Source organism: Poecilia reticulata, linkage group LG22 (genome assembly GCF_000633615.1).
Source record: "Poecilia reticulata strain Guanapo linkage group LG22, Guppy_female_1.0+MT, whole genome shotgun sequence".
Classification (NCBI taxonomy): Eukaryota; Metazoa; Chordata; class Actinopteri; order Cyprinodontiformes; family Poeciliidae; genus Poecilia; species Poecilia reticulata.
In genome coordinates, this window is record NC_024352.1 from 10,090,604 (window position 1) to 10,116,053 (window position 25,450).

Here is a 25,450-nt window from a genome sequence, read left to right on the forward strand (position 1 = left end):
TCAAAATAGTTTATCAAAATTATAACTAAACCCACATTCTGTTAATACTCATTTCTACATGCACATATTGACTAATATTTATCCTGACCAAATGGATGGGTATTGTTTGTTTATGTTGTTTTATTATATAGTCTGTGCCATCTGCAGAACATGGACAATAAATAAATAAAATACATACTTTCAATAAATACATACATTTCCACTGATTATTTATTGAATTATTTATTGGGCTTTACATTTTTACATGCATGTTTTTGATAGAAGAAGATCACTGTATGCCTTTGTGTGAACTGAACTGGATTCTCTGGGGTGGTCAGCGTTTTTCCAGATGGGGCTATGCCCCCCCCTTAGGGACGCCACTGTGTTATTTACTATAATCTGCAGGCCACTGACCCAGTGTTCTTCTTCTTCTATGTGTTTATTTTAGCATCAGAGCAAAAGTCTAACTCTTCTCTCCTCCCCGCCCTCTCAGTTTTTGGGTTGCTGGGGATCCGGGGGTTTGTGTTGCTGGCTTCTCTCGCTCAGCTGATGGTGACGTAGCTGCGCGGAATCGGAAGAGTGATTTTTATTTATTTTTATATGACCAGAGAAGGGCTGTGAGTGTGTATGCGTGTGTGTGTGTGTGTGTGTGTGTGTGTGTGTGTGTGTTGGGAGGGGGGGCGGGAGGGGGGCAACCATTTCACACCTTTCACGCGTGAGCGTGTGCAGCTCGGGCTTCTCAACAGAAGATGGAAATCCACAGGAGGACAAACACACACACACACACACGCGCGCGCGCGCGCGCACACTCGCAACCCGGCGTTCCTCTCTCAGATGCGCAAAGTCCAGCACGCAGCTCTGCGTGGCAACTTCGCCGAACACGCAACGGGTGAAAAACTGCGATCGTTAACAGGCTATCGATTACGGTTTGTCACCAGCGCTTGAAAGAAAGGCTTTTCCTCCACATCCACAGGAGCGGCATCATAATTTCCAACGCTGTCGCGGAGGAGAGGAGGAGGAGGAGGAGAAGGAGGAGGAGGAGGAGAGCGCTGATTCACGGCTTGCAGGAGGAGGCAGAGACGCTCGGACGGGCTCGAGAAGAAGAAGAAGAAGGAGATCCATCTCCCACCCAGCGTGCAGTCCTAAAATACCGAGCCACTCGCCTCCTCCTCCGTCGTTACTGACAGCTCTGTGACCCACCGGCCCCCGTCCTGTTCCGGTCAGGGGAGGATTCTGGGGAGGAAGAGCGCCACGGCAAGGAGACGACGAAAGGCGATCGCCCTCCCCTTTGGCCCGGTTTGATCCTACACATTCGACGGTACCGTGGGCAGGCTGGGGGGTGCGAGGGGGTGTGTGGGGCGGGGGAGGGGGGGAGAGAGGACCTGCACGCTCCCTCTTGTTCATGAGGACGACTCGGCAGCCTCGCGGTGGGATTGTGGTGTGCCGATTATTTTAGGACCATCGCGGCAAAAACAACAACAACAAGAATAATAATAAGACTAATAATAACAATAAAGGGGGCGGACGGGAGCTGCTCAGCTGTCTCTACATAAAGTCACTCACATACAGATCCAGGTGAGTAATAATTAACGCGCAGCCATGCAAAGTGATGCATGCATTACATAAAAAAAAATTAAATCAATGTGTGTTAGAGTGAGACGTTCTAGATGCACATGTAGAAATAATCACATTAGAGAGTGATGATGATGATGATGATGATGATGATGATGATGATGATGATGTGAGCTGGATGTGCTCCATCAGCCTTGCACGCGCTTCAATCTGACCATCATGCTGCAGACATGATCCATTACAACCGGCTCGGATGGATTCGGGATATTCTGTCTAAATGGGTGTGACAGTCAAATAACTGCCGTCTCAGAGAAAGCTGGAGTTTTTATTGTTATTTATTTATCATAATCATCATCATTATTATTACTGTTATTAATTTATTGCCTGCGCTTCTCCTACATTCTTTGGAGTTGATTGGAGAAAACACACACACACAGAAAGAGAGAGAGAGAGAGAGAGAGAGAGAGAGAGAGAGAGAGAGAGAGAGAGAGAGACCTGCCTGCGTCCTATAATAGGCTAAGTTAGGTGCGGACCTATGGGTGCTCCAGCAGGGGATCCCCCCCCTGCCCCCCTTCGTGGAGGCGATGGCATCCGTATAGTGAGCGAAACGGCCCTCATGATGATTAATCAGCGACAGCTGAGGCTCTCGGTGTGTCTGCTGAGTCCATGTTTACGCGCATCTCAAATAGCCTCCTTAAACGAGACCCACCTCCCAAAATAGGGGACGGGGGGGAAAAGGGATCCGCGCGCAGATCCTGCCGCTCCGAGCCATGTAGCARCATACCGAGTGCACAGCGACCTCTGAAACATGAAAATAAAGAAATAAATTCAAACAGCTAATAGCAGCTGTTAAATTGCACGTTGGTGTAACACTTTGCATGTATTTTATTTGGGTAGATACCGGTGAAAAGAGTAAAGAAGAAAATGTAGAGATGTGGTCGTAGCAGCTAGAAATAAATCTTTTAGATTCCAAAAATGTTTAGAATGTGCTTACCTACAAATTTAGCTAAATTCTGACTTTCTGATATTTAAAAAAAATTTCACTAAATTTATCATTAGGAGTAATTAAATAGCTTAATTAGGTTTTTGCCCAGGGAGGCATTAGAAGAGGGGTGGAAATATATATTTCTACTGCTATTTGTTCACATGCAGTGGGATCAATATGTTCTTTTCTACTTTTAAACTTACATTTTTTATTATATATATATATATATATATGCCCTGTGACAGACTGGCGACCTGTCCAGGGTGACCCCGCCTCTCGCCCAGAACGTTAGCTGGAGATGGGCACCAGCACCACTCCCGACCCCACTAAGGGATAAGGGTGWAAGAAAATGGATGGATGGATGGATTTTTTTTTTATAATAAAAAATTTAAGTTTAAAAGTGTATATATATATTTCATGACTTACAGAGGCAGTGAGCGTTGAGTTGCACAGAGGTTCTGTCTCCCATTTGTTTCTACCTGCTGCTGGAAAACTGGCTGAAAGAATGCTACTTTACTTTTCTTACACCTACACTTTGAATTTACATCCAGTAAGCTCTGAGCTGGTTAGCTAGCTCTTCTAGCTGAAATGCAGTGGATTGACGTCCAGTTTTTAAAAGGTTTGGTGTGAATTTAAAGCTACAGCAACAGTATGATGGCTTTAGCTGAGCATTAGACCCGACTCCAAGTTTAAATTTTGGTTATTTATAAAGTCTCCTTGTTCTCCTCACTGCCTGATGATTGCTAGCTTTTTGTCTCTGTGACGCGTTCAAAACTAGCGACTGTTTTATAATTCAATCTTACTTTAAACATCTATCCCCATTTGGTTCCATTTGGTCATTATTTTGAAACCGTTTTACATCCTCTTGACATTCATGCACTGCTTTGTGTTGGCCTGTCATTTAAAATCCCAATAAAACTAAAGGAAAACTGTAAAAAATTAAATTAAATTTAAAAAGTCTGCGAAAGCATCTACAGTAAATACAGCAAAATGGATGAAAATGATCTAGCTTAGTCATCCAATCAGGCAGTAGGTGGCTCCTGACAATCTGACTGACTCTGTTAGAGTTAACTGGATGAAGTCTGGTTCCGTTTATCCATCCTTACCTTCCACTTTCTCCCTCTGAGCTCCAAAAACACACATTAGATTCTGATTGTGGGTGGGTTATAACGACAGCAATAACTGAGAAAGATGTCAAAGGAGGTGATCTTATATCTGCAGCTGTACTGACTTTCAGCTACGTTCTCCCTGCTTTTAGTTTGACATTTTCCAGCAAAAAACCCCCCAAAAAAACATAACATTATTTGGACTCTGCTATTAAAACAGATAGATGGGGATAATATTAGAAAGCTGTGTAAAAGTCAGTTTAGTGACTCATTTTTATCCTTTCTATTCCAACTTTGCATCATATTAAGAGGCCATTTCTTTCCTGTCATGGGGAATGTTTTATTGCATCATCTGCATCGCCTTATGGGAAGAAGCAGGCCGGTCAGTGCCACCGCTACGGCTAAAACGCAGTTACCCACTGCCTCTCAGTGCCTTCTGTTTCTCTGAAAACAGTGCTTAAGGAAAACACAATGCCTTCATTTTATCCTCATCAATTTCCAGGAAGTAAACAATTTATTTTGTGCGAAACTCAACCTTTACTTTAATTAATAAGTCACACCTCATTCACACAGTTCCTCCCGTTGTTTTTGTTTGTGCTCTGCACTGCCGATCCTCTCAGGGATTGTATAGCTGGCTGCAGTCCACAGTGATAGCTCTGCTGATTCAGGAAAATACAAGTTCCTCGTCTCCAGCATGGGCTGCAGTTCACTGTCATTCTTTTCTTTCCTCCTCCTGGTGTGTTTATTGAAACCTACCATCAAAATCTTTTTCCCCCCCAACATCATATTATATATATATATATATATATATAAAATGTAAAAAAAAAAGTAAAAAAAAAAAAAAAAGGATTGACATTGCTTTAAATATATGTGATGCATTGTTGGAATGTTTCCCAAAGTAACCAATGCTTCAGCCCGGTATCTGAACACAGGGATGCATTTTTATATGCACTGACTGTGTAAATGCAGATTTAGGTCAACCAAAGCAAAGACAAACAAGTGTCAGACTAGTAAAAACTGAAATCCTCTACTGATTTCAGGACAGAATGGTTGCCTGCAATACTTTGCATGTCTCTTAGGTGACTACTTAAACTGAGACTTCACAGTCTGTGAGCCCCAGGGATCCTGAAGTGCTGTGGCGGGCATGGAGAGTTCAGACTGTCCAGAAACACTAAATAATCAGGCATAACTGAGGTGATAGTCTTTGCTATAAATCCCAGCTGTTAGAATGTGTATTAAATTCAGGATGGTCAAGTGTTCATTACTCTCCTCCTGCCACAGCCATTAGCATTAAAAGAAGACTTAAGTCTTTACCATTAAGGGTCTAAGAAGTGCATTAGATGCTTTGATTGAGCTTTTATGAATTTGGATGTCTGACCTGAAAAGCTGCTTTCTATCGTTGTGTTGAGTTTCAGTGTGTATTTTGATGAGCTTTTGTGTTTCTGCTTGCTGTCACGCTCTCACAGTTGGGACAGTTCTTCATTCAGTAGTACTGCTGAGAGAGAGTAATTTTCTTCTGACCCACCCGAGTGCTATCCCAGAGATTTCAAACAATCTGCGCCACTGGATGCGCATGCATAACTCAGTTAAACTTTGTTCACGAAATATTGCTTTGACGTCCAAAAAAATTGTGTGTGAAGATCTTCATTTTCTACCTCACTGGTAACCTCTAGTATTATAATCAAGACTGAAATCACAATGGAAACAACATAATTTTCATTATTTAGGAAACATAGGAAAGGTGTAGTCTGGTCAGATGTGACCGATGTTAAGATTTTCAGCCTACAAGCAAAACTGTTGGTGTCACTCTCAACACACACACTAATAGTGAAACACAATGGTGGCAGCATCATTGACACAACACAGAAGTTGGTCAGAACTGAAGGGAAGATGGATGGAGCTAAATACAGGCCAATACTGAAAGAAAACCTAAGTCTCAAGCCGTTAAGATAGTTTAAAGGCTTGAGACTTAGGTTTGCCTTACAGCTGGAAATCAAGCCTAAACACACAGCAAGAGCTGCAATGAAACAGTTGAAATCAAAACCTTTTCATGTGTTAGTGCCTATGCCAAAATCTAATTAAGAATCTGTGGCAATACTAGAGAATTCCTGCTCACTGCCACTCTCCATTCACTCTCGATTCAGTCAATAAATGCACACTGCATTCCAAGTATGTGTTCAGGTCTGTAATCATTATTAATTACAAATCCAACGTGGTGATATTGTTTCATCGTAGTTGTCTTTGTCTGAATATTGTTACTATTGTGATGCTGAACACAATGCACTTCTGTCAAAAAGCTACAATATAACCATTGTGTATTTTCTGTTGTTTCTCTTTGGCAGGTGGTGGGTGGAAAAAAGCACAGCCCAGTGCTGGATCCCAGAGGGACTGTTAGTGTTGCAAGGCCCCTTAAGACGAAGAAGGGTGCATGGAGGGTTCAAGGCCTCTAAAACCAGGGACATCAGCCTGCCTCTGGTTGGGACTGGTCTCTGTGGCCGTAGCTTTCCTTTGTACAGAGGCCCGGACTACTCCGAGTCCTTTACTCAGCCCCAACAATGCCACCTGCAAGGGCAACTCAAAATGTCAGACAGGGATCATCCTCCCCATCTGGTATCCCGAGGATCCGTCCATGGGAGACAAGATTGCTCGGGTCATCGTCTATTTTGTGGCCATGATCTACATGTTTCTTGGTGTGTCCATCATTGCCGACCGTTTCATGGCAGCCATTGAGGTCATCACCTCCCAAGAAAGAGAAATTGTCATCAAAAGGCCCAACGGGGAAACGACGACAACCACAATTCGGGTGTGGAATGAAACAGTTTCCAACCTTACTCTCATGGCCTTAGGCTCATCTGCCCCCGAGATTCTGCTCTCTGTGATTGAAGTTTGCGGACATGAGTTCAAATCTGGTGAACTTGGTCCATCGACAATTGTTGGCAGTGCAGCCTTCAATATGTTTGTCATCATTGGCCTCTGTGTGTCCGTCATTCCCCAAGGTGAAGTGCGTAAGGTCAAACACCTGAGAGTTTTCTTTGTCACAGCAGGCTGGAGTATCTTTGCTTACATCTGGCTCTACATGATCCTGGCTGTTTTTTCTCCTAATGTAGTCCAGGTCTGGGAAGGCCTGGTCACACTATCCTTTTTTCCCATATGCGTCCTACTCGCCTGGGTAGCAGACAGACGACTGCTCTTCTACAAGTTTATGCATAAGAAATATCGCACTGACAAACACAGGGGTGTCATTATTGAGACGGAAACAGAACGCTCCAAAGGGATTGAGATGGACGGCAAGATGGTCAACTCTCACTTTATGGATGGAAGTGCAACCAGTAATCTGATTGGTTTGATTGAAAGCAAAGAGGTAGATGAGTCCCGCCGGGATATGATTCGTATCTTAAAGGACCTAAAGCAGAAGCACCCAGAGAAAGATCTTGATCAGCTGGTTGAGATGGCTAATTACTATGCTCTCTCACATCAGCAAAAGAGCCGTGCCTTCTACCGTATCCAGGCCACTCGAATGATGACAGGCGCTGGGAATATCCTGAAGAAACATGTAGCAGAACAAGCAAAGAAGAGCGCCAGTGTGCAAGAGGTGCACGTGGAGGAACCCGAAGAGTACGTGTCCCGGATAGCATTTGAGCCTGCTGCCTACCAGTGCCTTGAGAACTGCGGTGCTGCCATCCTGGCTGTCACTAGAAAGGGTGGCGACATCAACAAGACGATCTACGTGGATTATAAAACAGAAGATGGCTCGGCTAATGCTGGAGCAGACTACGAGTTCACAGAGGGCACGGTGGTGTTTAAACCAGGGGAAATAATCAAAGAAATAAGTATTGGCATCATAGACGATGACATCTTTGAAGAGGACGAGCACTTCTTTGTGCGTCTCAATAATCTTCGGGTCTTGGAAACTGAAGACGAGGTGTTGTCTGCCAACAGCCTCCCATACCCAAAGGCCATCCTAGGTTTTCCCACTGTGGCTACGGTGACTATTCTAGATGACGATCATTCAGGCATTTTCACGTTTGAGAGTGGCTCAGTTCACATCAGTGAGAGCACTGGCATTATGGAAGTGAAAGTGCTGAGAACTTCTGGAGCAAGGGGAACTGTCATTGTGCCTTATCGCACAGTGGAGGGACTTGCCAAAGGCGGAGGGGAGGACTTTGAAGACACCTATGGAGAACTTGAGTTCAAAAACGACGAGACCTGGTAAGAAGAATCCTCTTGTTTTTGGAGCAGTTGGTTTTCTATTAAGTTTTATTGGCTGATGTCCAATAAAGCATCAGCCTGATGTCAGCCAAACATCAGACTGGCAATCAGCCACTCAGTGGCTGATTGTTGCGGATCAAGGCTTCTAGATCAAAAATACAATGTGTTTTGGACTCATAATTAAATGATATAACTTGAGAATTATTTCTTCGTCAATTTTAATTTCTATTTTAGATTGCATTTAAACATGCATAAGCTTTAAGGTTTAGTGCTCTTTAGCAGTCTGCTGGAAACAGCACTTTGTTTTGCTCCAAAGGCTCAGCTCATTCTTTGACATACAATAATACAAATCTTACCTATTTATGTGGCATTTCCACTCACCACTTTGTGAACTTTGACTCCCCGTTTTTCTCTCGTTAGACAGCAAAGACACTCATCTGACGCTAGTTTTTTCTGTGTGGAGAGTTTTCCTCTCATCAGGCAGCTTTGACAGCAACCATCTGTTTTTCACGTGCTGGAGATTCCATGCAAGCGTGGAAATAGGAAGTCCTGAAGTAAACCCTCTCTTTGCCCTTCAACTCCCTGCTGCTTTGTTTTCTCCATCCCCTGAGTTTTGCACGTTTCCCTTTTTCCCCATGTTCTCTTCATGCCTTGTCAACTTCCTCTGACAAAAAAAAAAAAACAGAGCGGATGGATAGAAGCCTAGTTAGAAGAAAGATTCACTTCCAAGGTCAAAGGTCTGGCTTTGATTTATATAATCAGTGTGTGACAGTGTTTTGCGTTTGATGGTGGATGGTGTTGAAATGAATTATGACACGTGAAGGTTTAATTTCTTCTGAGCGGAGCCGTCAATAAAAATGCTGTGATTGGTAATGATGTCTTACGTAAAGCGGGTATGTTATGTAGTCTTGTCAGCTATACCATCTGTCTATAATGCTGGACTACAACAAACATAGTCATTCAACATTTGGTAGTGTTAAAATAATGGTAGCAAACTGTGCTGTGGCATAGAGAGCGTTTGTCGATTGGACAACATTCCAGCACATTACGATTCCGGCGTCTCTGGAATGCACCTTTGCAGGCACTCGTGTTGTAGATGTTGACCTACAGCCACTTAACCACAGAGACAAGTGTCTGCTGTTCCCCCATTCTCTACCAAATGGACCTAACTGGCAGAGACTGGGCTGCAGTGTGAGGGCTGAGACAGCCCCAGAGAACAATGGCAAGAGGATGAGTGTTGGGTGATCAGCATGCTCCAGGGACCTGCTGAGCAATCTGGATTTTACTTGATTTATGTGGGAGAGGCTTTTGGGTTGGACCTGAAGGCAGCTGAGGGAATACAGGGAGGAGATGTGGTGATGCAGTTGTGATGATGATGGTTTATCGATCTGCTTGCTGTGTTGCATATCGTGCTGAATGTTAGAGTCTCGCATCGTGCCGCACTTCTCTACCGAGGGGATGTAAATCCAAGAAAAAAAAGGCATGCTGTAATTGGTTAACTCAGAGATCTTGAATATAATCAGACTGCATAATAATTTGCTGGATATTTAGGGGGAGAAAAAAAATGACGAAATTACAGAGCGCTATTGAGGAACACTTGTCTTTCCTTAGAAAAGCGGTGTAGTTAATAACCAGTGTGTTTAGTGACAGGGTTACCTATTAGCAGAGAAAAGGATAACATTTCTCTCTGGACTCGGCTGCTGCACTCGTGCATCACAATGAATCAGTTCGTATCAATTTTGACCCAAATGAGAATGTCTTAAAAGATCTTTTGTGTAAATATTGACTGTTAGAAATGAATTATTTTGAAAACCATGTTGCACATTACAGAGAAAACCTTTATTTCTAATAACACAATGTTCCTATGAATTATTTTTGTAATTTTTTGCATACCACTTGATGAAGCCATGGTAGCTGTTTTCCCAGTCTTTCTACATACTTCAGGCTCAGATGTACTGCTGGTTTGGTCTATTTACGACCCAGTTCTGGAATGAGTATCACCACTGTTCCTGTCTTACTTCCACTTCCTTCAGCAGCTTTCACTCACCACAGTTCATTTTTTAAACAGTAGATGTCTCTATGAATAAAATCAGCCTGTTGTATTGATTCAACAGAAGCTGCATCAATGCAGAGGTTAATCCAGTAAAAAAAAATAAAACGAATCGACTGAAAACAAGTCAACTAATTAGTCTGAATAGCTTGAGTAAATAGAAACTGAAGATTTTATTAAGAGGAAAAGCTATCCAAGTCATGAATTAGCTCTGATTAATTTGGGGTTGAGGTTCAATAGCCTGATTACTGTGTTACCAGTAAAAATCAAGGAATGACCAAAGAGACCCAATCTGACCAAGTGGGACTAAAAGAAATCAAAAAGCAACACATTGCCCTCCAATCTAAAGAACTGTCATAACAGATTAAAAACAGTCATTGACATTCTCACTGCAAAGAGATACAAGGCCTAATAACCAACGTTATTATAGAGACAGTATTCTTATATTTTTACTAAAGGAACTATTATGCCAAAAAAAAAAAAATCTCGCTATGATATCAAGCAAAAAATAAACGCAAACTATTGAATAAATGTGATGCAATATAAATCAAAATATGGTGGAACTAATTCAGTTTAATTCTTAATATAATGAAACTGTCTCTCTGCAATCCACGTAGAAGACCGGATCTGGGTTTGAGCTGCGCTTTTGCAGAGCTTCCAACATTTCCAACACTCTTAAATTGTAAAAAGAAAAAATAGAGAGAGAGAGAATGATCCTTTTTTTTTTGTTTCCAATAAAAAAAGCTGCCAAAGAGTACCACTTTATCCACAATCATGCCAAAGGTTTGACAGGAACATTTCCAAAATATTCATTTTCTCAAGGAAAAGGAATATTTCGAAAATTCACAGAAGACAAAATTACCTCGTTGGTTCTTCTGCAACGTAAAAACCTCTCCTCAGAGTCATTTTTCTCTCTCTGTGGGACAAAAAGATTGTTATAAAACGTGTTTGCCTCCGCTGCCCTACATTCATATTTAACCAGGGAAATGTTATATTTTCTCTTGCCAGAAGGAGTTCCTCTGTTACAAGGTTAAAACAATTCTTGGTGTGAAGCCATTGTAGTGAGTAGATGAAGGCAGAGTGCGCCGTGTGTGAGAAGGGGCCGAGTGTTTAATGCCCTTCAGCACAATTAGATCACACAATGCTCTCTATCTGGTTCCCTTTAGCACCTCATTTTGCTGGTTCTTTTGCCATCGACCGCATATAAGACTGCAAAAGGGTTGTGTGTATTTGTATGCAGTTTACGTAAATGTCTGCTTTCAGTAGTTTAGTTAATTGTCGTTTTTGTGTTTTAGGTGATTGGATCTTTGTGTAAGCTGGTATTTTATTCCTCCATGTTTTTATACTCGTCTCATAACACGGCCCATGCAAAGGCAAGATGATACCACACAATCATATTCAATAAATCACAATATTATTGAAAACTTCATTTACCTCATTAACATTAAAGATTAATTACACGCAGAATGATGTTTTCCAGCATTTATTTTGTTAACTATGATAATTTTCCATTTACAGCTAAAATATGACATTTAGGATTAACATATTACATCAGACCATAAAAAACCCCAACATTTTTTAACAGAAATGTGGGCTTAATGAAAAGAATGTCTGTTTCGGGAATAAAATATTATTTTCAAAAGGCACTTTTAATCTGTGAATCTCATCAGAACACATATTTTAATTTATTAGATGTGACCGAAGGCACATATTTGCATTCATTCAGCTGGTGTGCTAATATTTTAGTAGAAAATGGCATTCCGTCATCAAACACATGCTTCAGAGTTGCTTTGACCCTTTCATACATGTTTAAGGAATCCTTGCATCTCCCGTGGCAACCATTCGGGGGTGCCTAAGAACTTAATGAGTTGCCTAGCGGCAGAAGCAAATAGCGTTAGGCTACGTTCACACTGCAGCCTGAAGTGACCCAATTCCGATTTTTTGCAGTGGTCGTTCACACATCTTGTATAGTTCTCCAGTGTGAACTGCAAACGACATGAAAGTGTGGCAACAGAGGGCGCAATAGCATCACACACAGAGCACATGTCAGTGTTTGCGGAAGTAAACATGAATGCTAACGGTGGAGCATAGCGTACAATTTTAAAGTTGTTGTCCGACCGGAGCAGCATATAAACAACTTAATCCTTGGTATAGTCCATTATGGTTGTTATTCTTCCCGCTTGCGCATCAGGACACAGAATAGTGACGTTTGTCGAGTATCAGTGACGTTCAGGTCGAACGAATGCGACCTGGACGTTAGGTCACATTTGAATCTGATACGTATCGGATACCCAAAGTGGCCTGGGTCGCATTCAAAAAGAATCCGACCTGTGTTGTTCAGACTGTCATGAAAAGATCAGATACAGGTCGAATTACGTAAAAAAAAATTTAAAAAAATCTGAATTGGGTCACTTCAGGCTGTATAGTGTGAACGCAGCCTTAGCCTGGCGGAATGGCACGGATGTTGAACTACACCACTCCTAAAACGGATATAAATGGCATCATGAAGCAGCGCTGTCATGACGACGTGCTGAAGGCAGAGTGTCCGAAAGCGTAGGAGGGTTTAAAGAGACAGAGGCCAATTTCACTGTGTCAGATACGGCTACTATGAACAGTGAATTTTCTTTCTAAATGTTTTTCATATATGCAGCAGCAGTAGTCACTTGGCTGCGGGTTAAAATGACCCTATGTCCTGGAAAATATACAATGTAAAATAACGCCTTTAATGATTTCTCACCGGGTTGTACCCTTGTTTGGTATGAAAACAATAAAATGACAACAAATTAAAATTCCTGTTGGTGGTTTCGCCGCTAAGTCCACATAAAGAAAGATAATGATAATTAAATGCCTCTCCTCCCTTTAGTGGCTCATAGAAGCAGGATTAAGTGTTGCTAATGGGGACGGTGCCTCGCCATACATTCTCAAAGGATTCATATTCTCCTACAGGTGAGACGGTGTGCAGCCCAGAGATAGCTTTGTTAATAAAATAAAGTTAATTTTTTTGGGGGGGGAGGGCTGTGGATGGGGGAGGAGGGGTTTAGTCTTTGTGATGACTCCGATTAACATTTAGGCCTCCTGAGAAAACTATCTCCAGGCTGGGAGCTGCCTGTGTAAAGCTGCAGAGAATATTAAAGTAATAAAGGTTGCCAGGTTGTGTTTCCTTATTGAGCCGGAGAAGATAACACAGTTGAGAAGCTCCATCCCTGGAGAGGCCGATGTTTAACTAAGCGCTGATGGATTCATAAACAAATGAGTGGTGCGCAGCAGACGGACCAGAATCACCCGGAGTATTTGTGGTCGTAAGGGGGAACGAATCGTCCTGTGCATTCACATGCAACCTTTAAAGATTTATAATTGCGCCGACAATAAAACGCACGATTTTTGACGCCGAAGTCTTTTCCTGAAATGTTTCCTTGGGTATTTTGTGGAATGTGTAAGGCGCTACCGCCTCCTGGCATCATGACTGACAGGACACATGTTTACTCTGATCCTCGTCCTGCTGAGTGAGGCAGCTTTCCCCCCAGCCAGCACTTTTCCATATATCCCAGAATGGACCCACAGGGCTTACCTTACCCGCCTGCAGCCTGTCCCCTGACACCGCCTGGATCGTCTTCAGCTCAGCTTATCATATTCGCGGCTGCTGCTTTCTGTTGTTTCATTAAGTCTTAAGCCTTATAGTCTCTGGTCTCTCTGAAATGATGTCTTTCTTCTTTTAGTTGTCGTGTTTTGTTTTGTTTTGTTTTGTTCTGTAATTTGTTGGAATTGTTTCAGTAGTTTTATTCAGTTTTCTTCGTCATAGGTTGAATGTAGTTTAAATAAAACGAATTTCTAGTATTTTCAGTAAGAATATTCAGAATTACGGACTAATCCATCCGGTTGTTTCTGGTTTTTGAACTTTGGTTTCTGCAAATCATTGTTGCACTCATTCCAGTTTCTCTTTAAGAACTATAATAGAAAAATATTTATTCACATCATTTCTGTCAGAATTTGTTGGATGACCTGACACATAAAAAAGACAATAAATAAGAAAAACCCTCTAAGAGGAAAAACTAGTATTATGGAAATGTTGATTTTTGTAAAAAAAAAAAAAAATCACTGGGATAAGCCCGGCTCAGAGTGAATGTTGTGATCGTCCCGGGCCTGAAACCCGAGCGCGGCGCGGTATCAGATATGGTTCTTGAATTAGTGTCTGCCAGTCTGTGAGTACACAGTGCAGGCATTCTGATGCTGCCTTCAATCATGTTCCTGCTTTATGCCAGGAGATTTCTATTTTTAACTCGCTGATATCTGTAGGTTGTCCATAACCTTTGGGATACTTCATGAGACACCAAAGACAAATTAAGATTAATGACGACGAACAAAACGGCTCAGCTATCGATGCGATCTGTGTCTAACAGCCATCCTGCGATGCATGGCGTTGGATGAAGAAGCGCAGACTATCACAGAACCTTACAACTAAAAGCAATTTTTGTACTCAACAAAAGACACACACACACACACACACACACACACACACACACACACACACACACACACACNCACACACACACACACACACACAAAAAACAAAACAAACAAAAAAAAAAAAAAACAGGAATCTGTAGTGTCAGTACATGCACTGAGAGAACAAGAAAAATACAGTCCAGAATCTAGCCGGTGATCTGCTACCTCCGAGGAATCAGCACAGCCAAGAACCAACAATAACTGCAGGAATATCAAACCTGCAGGACCGACGGGGTCTCAAGGTTGCCCCTGGCGATATTAGATTTGAAACAGCAGCAAGTCTGTCCTTAATAGGCAACTTTATGTAGCCATAAAAAGCATTGCCAACAAAGAAGGGAAGGAGAGGCATATATTAAGTGGCTTCTTTAAATTTTGTGGCCCTAGAGTGTTGATGACTTAACATTAATCATTGGAGAGTCTTCCCCAATCGCATATCCACAAATGTTTCTGTGGAACTTCACTCCAAAAATATTTGCGGACTTTTTCGTTGAGCATATCTAAAATAATTTTGTAAGGAAAATATGGCTTGGGAGGTTGAAATGGCAAGGATAAGGGCTACTTGACAGGCTATTGGCTGGTGTTTTCAAAGCAGCCAATCCAGTAGCGCTATTCATTTTCCTGGGCACCTATTGGCTGTAACCCGAAGAGCAAAGACAGGGAACACTGTGGTAGTGCTAAGACAATTTTCCATGGTGCAAATGAATACATACTGAGATTTACTTGGTGTTTGTACTATTAAAATAAGCAGTTATGAACATTTTAGAGTATTCAGGGTTTTTAACTGTTCACATCCAGCTGTTGTTCCTAACGCCCAAAAACACAGAAGATTAACTAATTGAAAATAAACCCAAAGAGATTTTCTTGAAAAGAGAATTATTTCCAATTTACAATGTTTCTTAGATTTTTTGTGCCAATACCTTTTTCCCTTTAGGAAATACAGTTCATAGTTGGCTTTCCCACTAAACAGGATTTATATCTTTTCTTTTGTTTTGGTGTCTATTGGCGACTTCACATTTTGGGGTTTTAATGTTTTAAAGCAAAATGATTTGGAGATGACATCTAAACATTTTTAGCATCTTACATTAGCATTACTAGCTTGTTAATTCTGGTGTATTTTAAGAAAAAAAAAGTAAGTGTTTGTCTACGTTGGTCTTTAAGCCAGATGCTAACTGGGTATTTTTTTTTGTTAAAAGGTAGACTCTTCAAAGATATTGATACTAATAAAATCTAAGTATTAAAACAAGGCAAAAAGAGCAAAATTTTACATGGTTGCAAAACTACTAAGTAGCAGAAGAAAAGCCAACGATGAAGCACATGAAGTAAAAACAACAACAAACTAAAGCTAATTACAAGTAAGTAAGTCATCTTTATATTGTAAACTTAAAAGAAGTTTTTTTTTGTTTGTTTAAATGGGGAAAAAAAGATTCTTGTTTAATTTTATCCATTAGCTTTCAGAAGCTTCGTTTCCGTTAGAAACGTGAGCAAAACTTAATCAATATTCCGCTAATGTAAAAAAAAAAAAAAAAGAACTCCCACAATTTTGCAATTGCTTCGTTTCCATTAAATAAGAAGCGCAATTTAAAATCACACGAGTAAGTTCATTCGCGTGACGTCATGAGAAAACACGCCGCGTCATCACCCTCAAACGGGTCTTCTCCGTGCTTTGCGCCAGTGGCCGCGTCCGGTTGTTTGTTGATCATGTGATTGGTGTGATGCGAAAAAAGCGTTTGCATCGCAAAATAAACCAATTTCGAATCGGCAAAAAAGAAAAAAGAAAAGAAAAACACCTCAGAACTTTTCTTCTTCTTTTTTTAATTGCCGTGTTTCCATTGTGCAAATTTATTTTCAAAATTGGTCAATATAAACGGAGCCGGAGTGTCCGTCGTCTCAGCTTTGTACCGCAGTCGATGATGTTTCCATCCATGTCAGGAGACGTATAAATAAAACATTTGCTCTTGAGAAACGGACAGAGTCTGGTCGCGGTCAATATGGGTCACCGTTCCCATTTCGTCCACCTCTCGCCACGGCGGCAGTCCGTGCAGCCCTTCCTGCCCGCGCAACTAATTCCAGCATCTGCATACGTTGATAAAGGTCAGTCCTGCTCGGTGGCACCGTCCAGCATGCACAGTGCAGCGGCTTTTAAAAGCACAAATCAATGCGGCTCCGCAATGAATGGAGCCGCGAATCCAAAATGCTGTGGGAGGCGGCAGCGGCGCCGCACTTCCCTGCTCCTGTCTTTTCCCCATCTTCCACATGCAAAAAACGTTAAAAGCATATGAAAGCGCAAGATGTTTCTACATTTTTTAAAGCAGTCAGCTGATTTCAATGTGAGAATTTTGCTGCTGGCGCTGGATGTCTGGCCAATGTACAAGTGAACAACTCTGAAGGCAGATGGAAGCAGTAAAGCTGAAGGAATGAATTCAAATCAGGGTTGTTTCCCCCCCCCCCCATCCCCCATCAAGTCTGTAAACCTCCATTTCTCCCCAGCACATCCTACCTACTCTTGCAATAATCTGCATATAAATATCATCTCTAATTAGATGGTATATTGTATTTTCAGGACTATTAACAGTGCAAATACACATCTTAAATATTTGATACGGTGTTAAATAATTCTTCATTTGACATGTAGGTGTTTTTTTATTGTGATTATCAGATATAATGTGACATTTTTATGGAGCAGCAATTTCTGTTTTCTAGTTTTTACAAAGCGTTTTCACTTCTTTGTTTTAGATTTCCTCAAAACATTTTTTTTCACGGCATTTATGTTATATTTAGTCTGTACTTAAGCATAGTAAGGGTATGGTAGGTAGAAAAAAGAAAGAAAAAAGAAGCCAAAAAAAAATAAGAGATTAATCTCAGAGATTTTCTAGAAAAAAAACGTGGAAGTTTCTGAGTTTGAAAAGTTGAAAAGTTTTGACTTTTGAAAGTCAGAAATTTCCTTGTTTTTTCTGAGATGAATCTCAAAGTTTTTGGCAGAAATGTACTCCTCCTTTACTCCCGTCTACATGCTGCTGTATTACTTTGACTTGACCACTCCAAGCTAATTATGTTTTCTTCAACAATTTTACCAAAAATGTTTAAATCTATATGATGTAATTAATCTGCAGTACATTGAATGTTTTCTCCTTGCGGCTCTGAAATCGCTCTGGTCTCCCTGTTGTTCTGGTGGATGAAGTCGTGAGTACTGTTGTCAGGAAATGTGAGAAAACCTCTGCAGTTGCCTAGAATCTATTTTTGGATTTCTTTATACTTCTTCTGCAAACAAACTTCCTTGGACGACATCTCTGTTTGTTTTCCCACACAGTCTGTTTGACTACCGGCTGATGTAGTCCAGATAGTTTCAGAAATTGCATTGTACTGAGTCTTTGTTGAATTATTTCACAATATCCGACCATATTTCTTCTAAAATGCCATATAAAAACCTCGAATTGATGTTCGCATCGACATCTAGAACTTCCTTTTCTGAATGCTGCCGTGTTTAAAAACCAGACTAATATTTAGTAAAGGCCACAATAAAGATTTCTTTCCTTTTACGTAAGATTCTTTTAGCTTGAAATGCAAAGATTCACTGGGTGACATAGCTTCTATTTTTGACAAAAGGGGATATTGAGGTCAGAAAAAAAAAAAATCAGTAGTTTCTTATGATTTGTTTAGATGGAAATAAAAGGTTGAGGTGAGGAGAGAGTAGTGATCTGAAGGTTTGTTTCAGATCACTAAGACGGTCATCACTAGGAAGCTCATCCTCTCTGCAGCCCTCCATCCCTGCAGCAGCGGGGCTCGTTCTCTGCTCCCTGAACAGATATTTGCTGTGATCTCACTCCAGTTTTCCTGTGTAGACTTTCCACATGTCCCACAGCGGCCCCTCTTCCCCTCCTCTCCTGTCAGAGCGCGTCGGGCCAGGGCCCGGCATGCTCTGCCTGCAGCTCGGGGGACCTCCTTTAGGGAGGAACTTACTTTTCCAATAATATTCCCCGGGTGCTGCAGCAGAAAATGCGCCAGAATGCATCAGTAGTTTCCTCACCTTATCCCCCCTTCACACACACACACACGCACACGCACACACACACACACACACACACACACACACWSCATCCTGCCCCTTCACATCCACTCTCAACTGCCTGGAAGTGCAGAAGCAGGCGTGACCTCGGCATCAGCTGTTTGAAGGGAAATATGGCTGATCGGTGGTTTAAGTTGAGACGAAGGCGTTTCTGCGGCACCAGCAGGACTTCTGGAAGGATGTTTGTTGTGTTTATTTACAGCAGTGGTTCTCTGCTTTAGCTTCAGCCGGGGACTCTGAAGATATTTTTTACAACAAGGCAGAACATGGACGGTTCTTCAACGTGGAAGAGGTGAAGCAAGTTGTGTGATTTCATGTGTGATTTGCAGACTCTATTTTAATTTTGTTTTTTTTTTTTTGTAATTTTTTGATTAATTCTTACATTTGTTCATTCAAACTGGTGTATGTCTGTATTCCCATGCTAGTTTAATAACAGGATAAAGTTCTGCCGGTGATCGACTTTAGATATGCACAGATCGGAGACGTCTGGCCAATTTCTGACCACCGATTTATTTATTTTTTGAAGGTTCTGGCCTTGTCAGTTTTATGTGGTTTGATTTCTTTATAGAACGACAAATAGCAAACTTTTTCTACATTCAGGATATTTTTGAAAAACAAAAATACAACCAAGTTAAAAAAAAAAAAAAAATCTGATCAAAATTTCTGAGATGTCTCTCTCTGCATCACTGAAAACACAGAAACGCATTAAAATCTTCCAAATTATCTGACGGGGGTATTTATAAAAGTAAAAATAAAAGTTGGAATGCAAGATTAGACATTTTTTAACATCTCATTCCCTTATGTATAAAAGGGCAGGTATTAACAATTGGACAAGTGACAGTGATGATTATGCAGTGCAGGACTTCTGCAGATTCTTTTCTACATAATCCAGATGCTAATATCAGATCCGTGCATCTCTACTTTTGCTTCCTCAGATTTCATTATTGGAAAACCTCAGTGTTACTAAAATCTGCTGGATCTTTTTCCATCAGGAACAACTTCCACACAGAAAGGTGTCATCATCCGTACCACCTGTCTGTGCGTGTGTACGGTGCGTTCACTAACAGCAAAAAATGGTCGTATTTTTACTTTTCCGACCCACTGGTCAAAGGTCAACTTCTCTAAATTGAGCTTCCTGAAAAGAAATCCAACAGAATTGAGAATCTTTTCCTCCACATTTAAGTCTTATTTTCTCTCTTGTCGTCGGTCGGGACACGCGCTCATTAACGAACGGAAGCGAATTGTAATTACATGGACGAGTGGATTTGACCACGTTATGGAAATTGCGATTCCTAATGAGGATTTTGTAACTCTGTGCATTGTGTTAATCTGGTAGAGGGGGAAACCCAACTTTGCTGCTCAAAAATGGAGATTTCAGGTGGTCACGCGCAATCGGAGCGTCCACGACTGGTTATTCTGCAAATCTGAAGGATCTGTCTCTGTTCGTTCATAAAGAGAGAGGGGGGAAGTGGATGCATTCACCTGGCGCGGATGGAAACAGGAAGGATGCCACATTCTTGCTAATCCCCATGCTCAAGCGGAAGATTGTGAATGTTTTTGTGCGAGCAGAGATGAAATCTCAGGATGATCACGTTAACCTCAAACTCTGACCGCCGCCTGCCGGTGTGCGTCTCTTCCACGGAGCGGGAAACGCCCTGAAACGGAACTGAGAAAACGGAGGCCAGCCAACTTCCTCCACACATCAGAGACCGGTTCACAGAGACGCAGCTTCAGATCCAATCCTCGTCGCTTTTTCATTTTCTCCACACGTTCCGTCAGACATCTGATCCCGTCCTCGGCAGTTTAGCCTTTTCATCTAGTTTTTTTTATTCCTTTTGTTTCCCTGTGGATTTTGAGGTCTTTCCTGCCGAGTCGATGTTTCAGTTCTTCGTTTCATTCATGTCTTCTAACGGTAGTCTCTTTGCTTTGCCTACTCACAGATGAGACGTAGGTTTTTTTTAAAACTGCGCTCTCACGAAACACACGATCACACTCTCCGGCGTCTGTGCGCTTCAGTGTCTTCAGAAAGAATCCGTTTGTTCCTCTGCGTGCTCCTCTTCTTGACTTATATTTTCATCGCTTGTCGACTGCTTCATACCTTCCTTTGTTTTTTTATTTTGTTTTTTTCCCCTTCTTTTTTGGAGGTGTTTTTATCATATTCTGTTTTGTGGCCTGCGCTCGCTCTGTTATTGTCTTTGTCTGAGCTTGTCCCCAACTTTCCACATGCTCTAGTAGCAAAACTCAAAAGGTAGAAAACGTTTCCCAACCAAATTCTAAAGGTAAAATTTTGTTTTAACAAATCGGCTACAAAGAGAACAAAAATAAGTTAATTCTTAAAAAAGAAGGAAATGAAGTGAGAAGAACTTGTGCATTTTATTGTTCCACGCAAACCACAAACGTTTTCCTTGTTTTGTCACATTACACCCTACAAATACTGTTCTACTCGATCAACTTTATGCTCACAAACAACACTTGTCGTTGCCTCAGACTGTACGTTTCAAGTTTTTCTAGAATAAAGTGATCTTGTCTGAGCTTGTGCTCAATTTTCTGTTTACTGTAGTGGCAAAACTCAAACTATGCTGTCATTTTAGAGATTTTATGTGCGAGAGCCACACAAAGAAAAGCAGAAATGTGAATTGGAAGGAAAAAGATGTGTCCAAAAAACCCCCAAAAAAACACATAATTCAGGTGAAGGAAAAAGCTACGGTAAACTTTAAAGTGGTTGTTTGGCTTTTATAAAGCAGCAAATAGTTGGATAGTCAGATGAAACCAAAACCACACATACAGCATCCTGTGTAAAACATGGTGGTGTCATGAGTTTTTTTCATCTGGGACAGAAAAGCTGGTTGGGAACATTTACTGTGGTAAGCACTGGGGAAAAAAACTTTTAGAGTGGTTCAGTCAAAGTCTGAACCCAAATGTAATTGAAAATCTGAGGCAAGTTGAAAATTGCTGTTCTTCATCTAATCGGACTGAAACCGAGGCATCCTGAAGAAAAATAAAACCACTACACAGGGACCTGCAGCTGTAACTGAAACATAAATGCACTACACACTTTTCAGACAGAAGATATTCAACTTAAACTTTCCTTCCCTTTCGCAAACTCTGTAACGGTTCTCCAAATGGACTTAAAACGAAACAGTTTGAGCTTCTTCAGGCTGAGTGAGCGGAGGCTTTTCAGAAGCTCTCCGTCTGGCCGCGCGCTCCGCTCTGGATGTGGGTGGCGTGCGGAAAAGCTGCAGAGAGTCCGTTTGGGCAATAAGCATGTCTGTGCTGCTCCTCTGGGGTCCAGAGATGGGTAAAGCTGTCATGTCGAGGGAGCTGCTGAAAGATGAAGAGGTTACGCTTTTGGGATCACAGCTCTGCTGAGGCCTGTGGGACCTGGCTTTCTGTACGACGCTCAGTCTAATCTCCTGTAGCGTCCTCCCCTTTTATTTCCCTCTCTCCGTGTTCCCAGTCATGTTGGGAACACGCGCTGCCGGTTCCCTCCCGCCTGCTGCTGCACCTTCGCCCCCACCAATCTTTGCACTCTTCCCCTCGTTTTTATCTTTCCAAGCCCATTTTCAGTGTGGGCTTTTCAGCCTCGCTTCTGTTTTTCAGCACTTTTTAAAAAAATTTTTATCTCAGCTTTAATTTATCTTCATGTGCATCTTTCTGATTCTTTTCCATTTCTTCTCACCATCGTATTTATTATTTATGCTCAGCAATATCTGCAGTCCCTTCATTTTGGCCTACTTCTGTCTCACCATCTGTTTTTTTTTTTTTTTTAGAGCTGCTCAGGCCAGCTTCACTCCGAGTGTCAGTACAGCAGAGAGACGGGGTGATAAAATGTTCTAATCTGTATTCACTCTGTTAAAACACAACATCATGGTATTTATGTAAAGAAACGTTTAAGAAGATAACATTTCCTCAATTATGCTGCTAAAATGCCACTACGTCTTGATTTTTGTTTGTCTATCGTCTGTTTGATCTTAATTTAAAGACACGACTGAAAATCTAGGAAAAAAATCCAGCAGTGTCGTCAGTAAATTTAATGAGTCATGCTTTTCTTGTTTGTGTTTTTTATGCCGACGTTTCCAAACTGTTGAGCTCATCTTCTTGGTACGTGATGGAAAACTTGGAAGAAGCAGCCTTCTTTCAGCCAGCTGGCCGGCAGTCTGCAGCAACAACCAGAACTCTGAATTACTCTATGCTTCTCATATTAACATCATTTGCTTTTGTGTGTGTGCGTGTGTAACGTGACTCCAGATTACTTTTATTTTTATCATGGCACTTTATGTAAAACATAATTAAAGAAAATGCAGCTCGGGAAGCAGAAATGGTCTCTAAAGCAGAATCTGTTAGGAATAACGATCTGGAATCTTGTTTTTTTTGACTAATTAGAGTTTCTCTGAGGACTATGAAATACGTTTAGCATCGGTATCAAAAATTTCCTTTGAAGGGTTTTCTCTGAAAACCCACGGGGCCACTGCATGAACTTTGAAAGTGAACTTTCAAGTGTAGATTTGAAGCTACGTCCTTTGATTTGCAGCTAAACATCTTAATTGTGGTCGAAATCATGGGTTAAAATGTTCTTTAATCCCCACGTCTCTATTTTCTGTTTAAGTTATTCAGTAGTAAAATAAGAAGATTGACGTGTGCCATGTCAGTTCAAGCTGTTCTCAGCCGCCTCATTGGCTGGTTATTTATAGCAAACAACCTTCAGGTTTCGTGTTAAAGGAAATAAGTAGGAAGTTATTCCTGGATGCAAGCTCCCCTCGCATCCAAAACCCCCCCCCCAAAAAACAAGCCATTTGGCTTCCTGCAACATTCGTGGCATCTGTCATGTTAGATTTCATCCACCTCTGTGCAGCAGCTCTTTAACATGCCACCAGCTGAAGCAGCAACAGGGAGGAGGCGGGAGGGTGGAGGGGAGACAGTGGTGAAGTGAAACATGCAGGGAGCCAGAAGAGATGGAGACGGATAAAGAGGGAGGGAGAGACAGGCGAGGAGAGGGAGGAAGAGACGGCATCAGAGGGAACAAGGTGCAGAAAGATAATAATAGAGAMATGAAATGGAAGGCAGAGAGAACGAGGAAGTGTGGAGCGTGTTTGAAAAAAAAGAAAAGAAAAGGGAGAGGGGAAAAACAGCACCTGGGGCAGACAGGAGGAAATGAGAGGAAAAGACAGGGACAAGGCAGGGTGAGGGGATGGAGGAGAGAAAATGAGCGCTGAGCCCCCAGATTTCTTTCGCAGAGTCTCTTGGCAGATTTGATGAGGCCTGACCAGGTGTGGGAAAGAAGGAGGAGGAGATAGAAGAAGAAGAAGTAGAAGAAGAAGTAGAAGAAGAAGCCCGGTTATTGTAAATGAGGCTAACTTTCCTTACGACGAGCTTCAATTGCTTCGGTCAGATGTGTGAAAAGCAGCAGCACCGGAGGAGGCGAGACAGGAAAGCCCAGATCTTGATGTGGGATCGACATTCGGCCGATCGCACACATGGAAAGGTCGCAGTCCAGTTTCCTCCTCGTCACACTCAGACACACACCCGGCGTGTCTGAGTCGGGTTTTTGATTGATAACCYACAGAAACCGTGTCCTGACAGAAGGGAGCATTTAGCTTAATCATCCAGGTACATCACCCCAGTTGCTATARCTACGGTGCCAGTACAGTACAGCCACATGCTTTAGTACATTTGATTAGCTTTCCTGTGTCTTATCTACACAAAGTAGTTGAAGGAAAAATAAAAACCTGAAAAGTGTGGCATGCACTTATATTAGCTTTCCTTACTCGGATATGCTAAGCTAAAATAATTKACATTTGCTTTCTACTTAAGTGTCCAACTTAATCTCAGTAGATMCATTCAATAAATTAGAATATTAATGAAAAGTTCATKTATTCCAGTARCTTCATCACCGTGTGAAACACATTMTATTGATTATTTAGACAAAAGCTGAAATTTTAGCGGCTTTATTTCTCATAATTATGATGATTTTCTAACAGTWAATGAGAGAGTGACAATTAAAATGGTCTGAAATATTCAACCCGACCTGGCCCGTGCCCTTAGACATCGTGTCTGACCCTGATCCAACCCCAATGATTCATTTTAATCATAGACCCAAACCYAACATTTTATTTTAATTCAGATTTTACTGCTTTCATTTTTTAGACCACCATTTGAGCAAGTCTTGTAAACTCTCTCGTTTTTAACTGTTSTCTAATGTCTTCTGGCTCAATTTTGTCGCTTGTTGTGACAGCAGGGTGAGTCAGGTGCAAATCCTCTGGGATSTGTGATTGATMGGAGCGGAACAGGGCGGGGCTGAGTGCACATTGTGCTGCTCTTGTCAATGAACTTCTGCACTCTTTCCTCAACAGKTTAAGCYATGGACTCCTCTATTTAGACCAGTGTTTCTCAACCTTTTTCGGGACAGCAACCCCCTAGCCCTTATCCAGGTCCCTCACCGCCCCCCACCAAAGAATTTGTAGGCTACTTTGCATTGCCTATTATTTTATTATTAATATTACTATYACTATTGTAGATGTTTTGAKTTTTATGCTTGTTTCTGTATTTATCATCAAAAATAATTTCCCAGAGAACAAAAAAGCCATGTGAATAGAAATTATTTTCACAGGCGTCTACGAAAAATGCAATGAACATTCAACTTAAAATGGGTGGGCAGTGATTCTTGAGAAAAGGGACAAAACAGGTCCTATGGATAAAGCACAAAATTTGAATAAAATATACACAAAATATATATTTTTCAAATATCTGACTAAACTAACCTGGGTCATGTGAGCACAACAATGTATGTTTTCTTGGTGTTTGCTGAATATTTTTTCTATTTTAAACATTGTAGTCGGTGGCTGGTGCCTGTAAAAGCCCTTGTCCAGGAGCAGAACCCATGGCACTTCAACAATATTATTTTACCTTTTATCTGGAAATAGTGTCTGTTTATTCTTGCCATACAGTTCTCTGTATTAATTATTGCTCGAAAGGTCTTGCCATAC

At 41.5% G+C, this 25,450-nt stretch overlaps 1 protein-coding gene across 2 annotated transcripts in view; it reads left to right on the top strand.

The window, feature by feature from the left end:
- Positions 1-683: 683 nt before the first annotated feature.
- The window catches only part of slc8a3 (solute carrier family 8 member 3), a 123,260-nt gene continuing 98,493 nt past the window's right edge, over positions 684-25,450 (top strand). The window contains exons 1-2 of one of the 2 annotated variants that reach the window (XM_008398963.2): positions 684-1,554; positions 5,985-7,851. In XM_008398963.2, coding sequence (XP_008397185.1) covers positions 6,071-7,851 — 1,781 coding nt within the window. In that variant the 5' untranslated portion in view covers positions 684-1,554; positions 5,985-6,070. The remainder of the gene's footprint in view (positions 1,555-5,984; positions 7,852-25,450) is intronic. The other variant, XM_008398964.2, reaches the window with a different exon arrangement.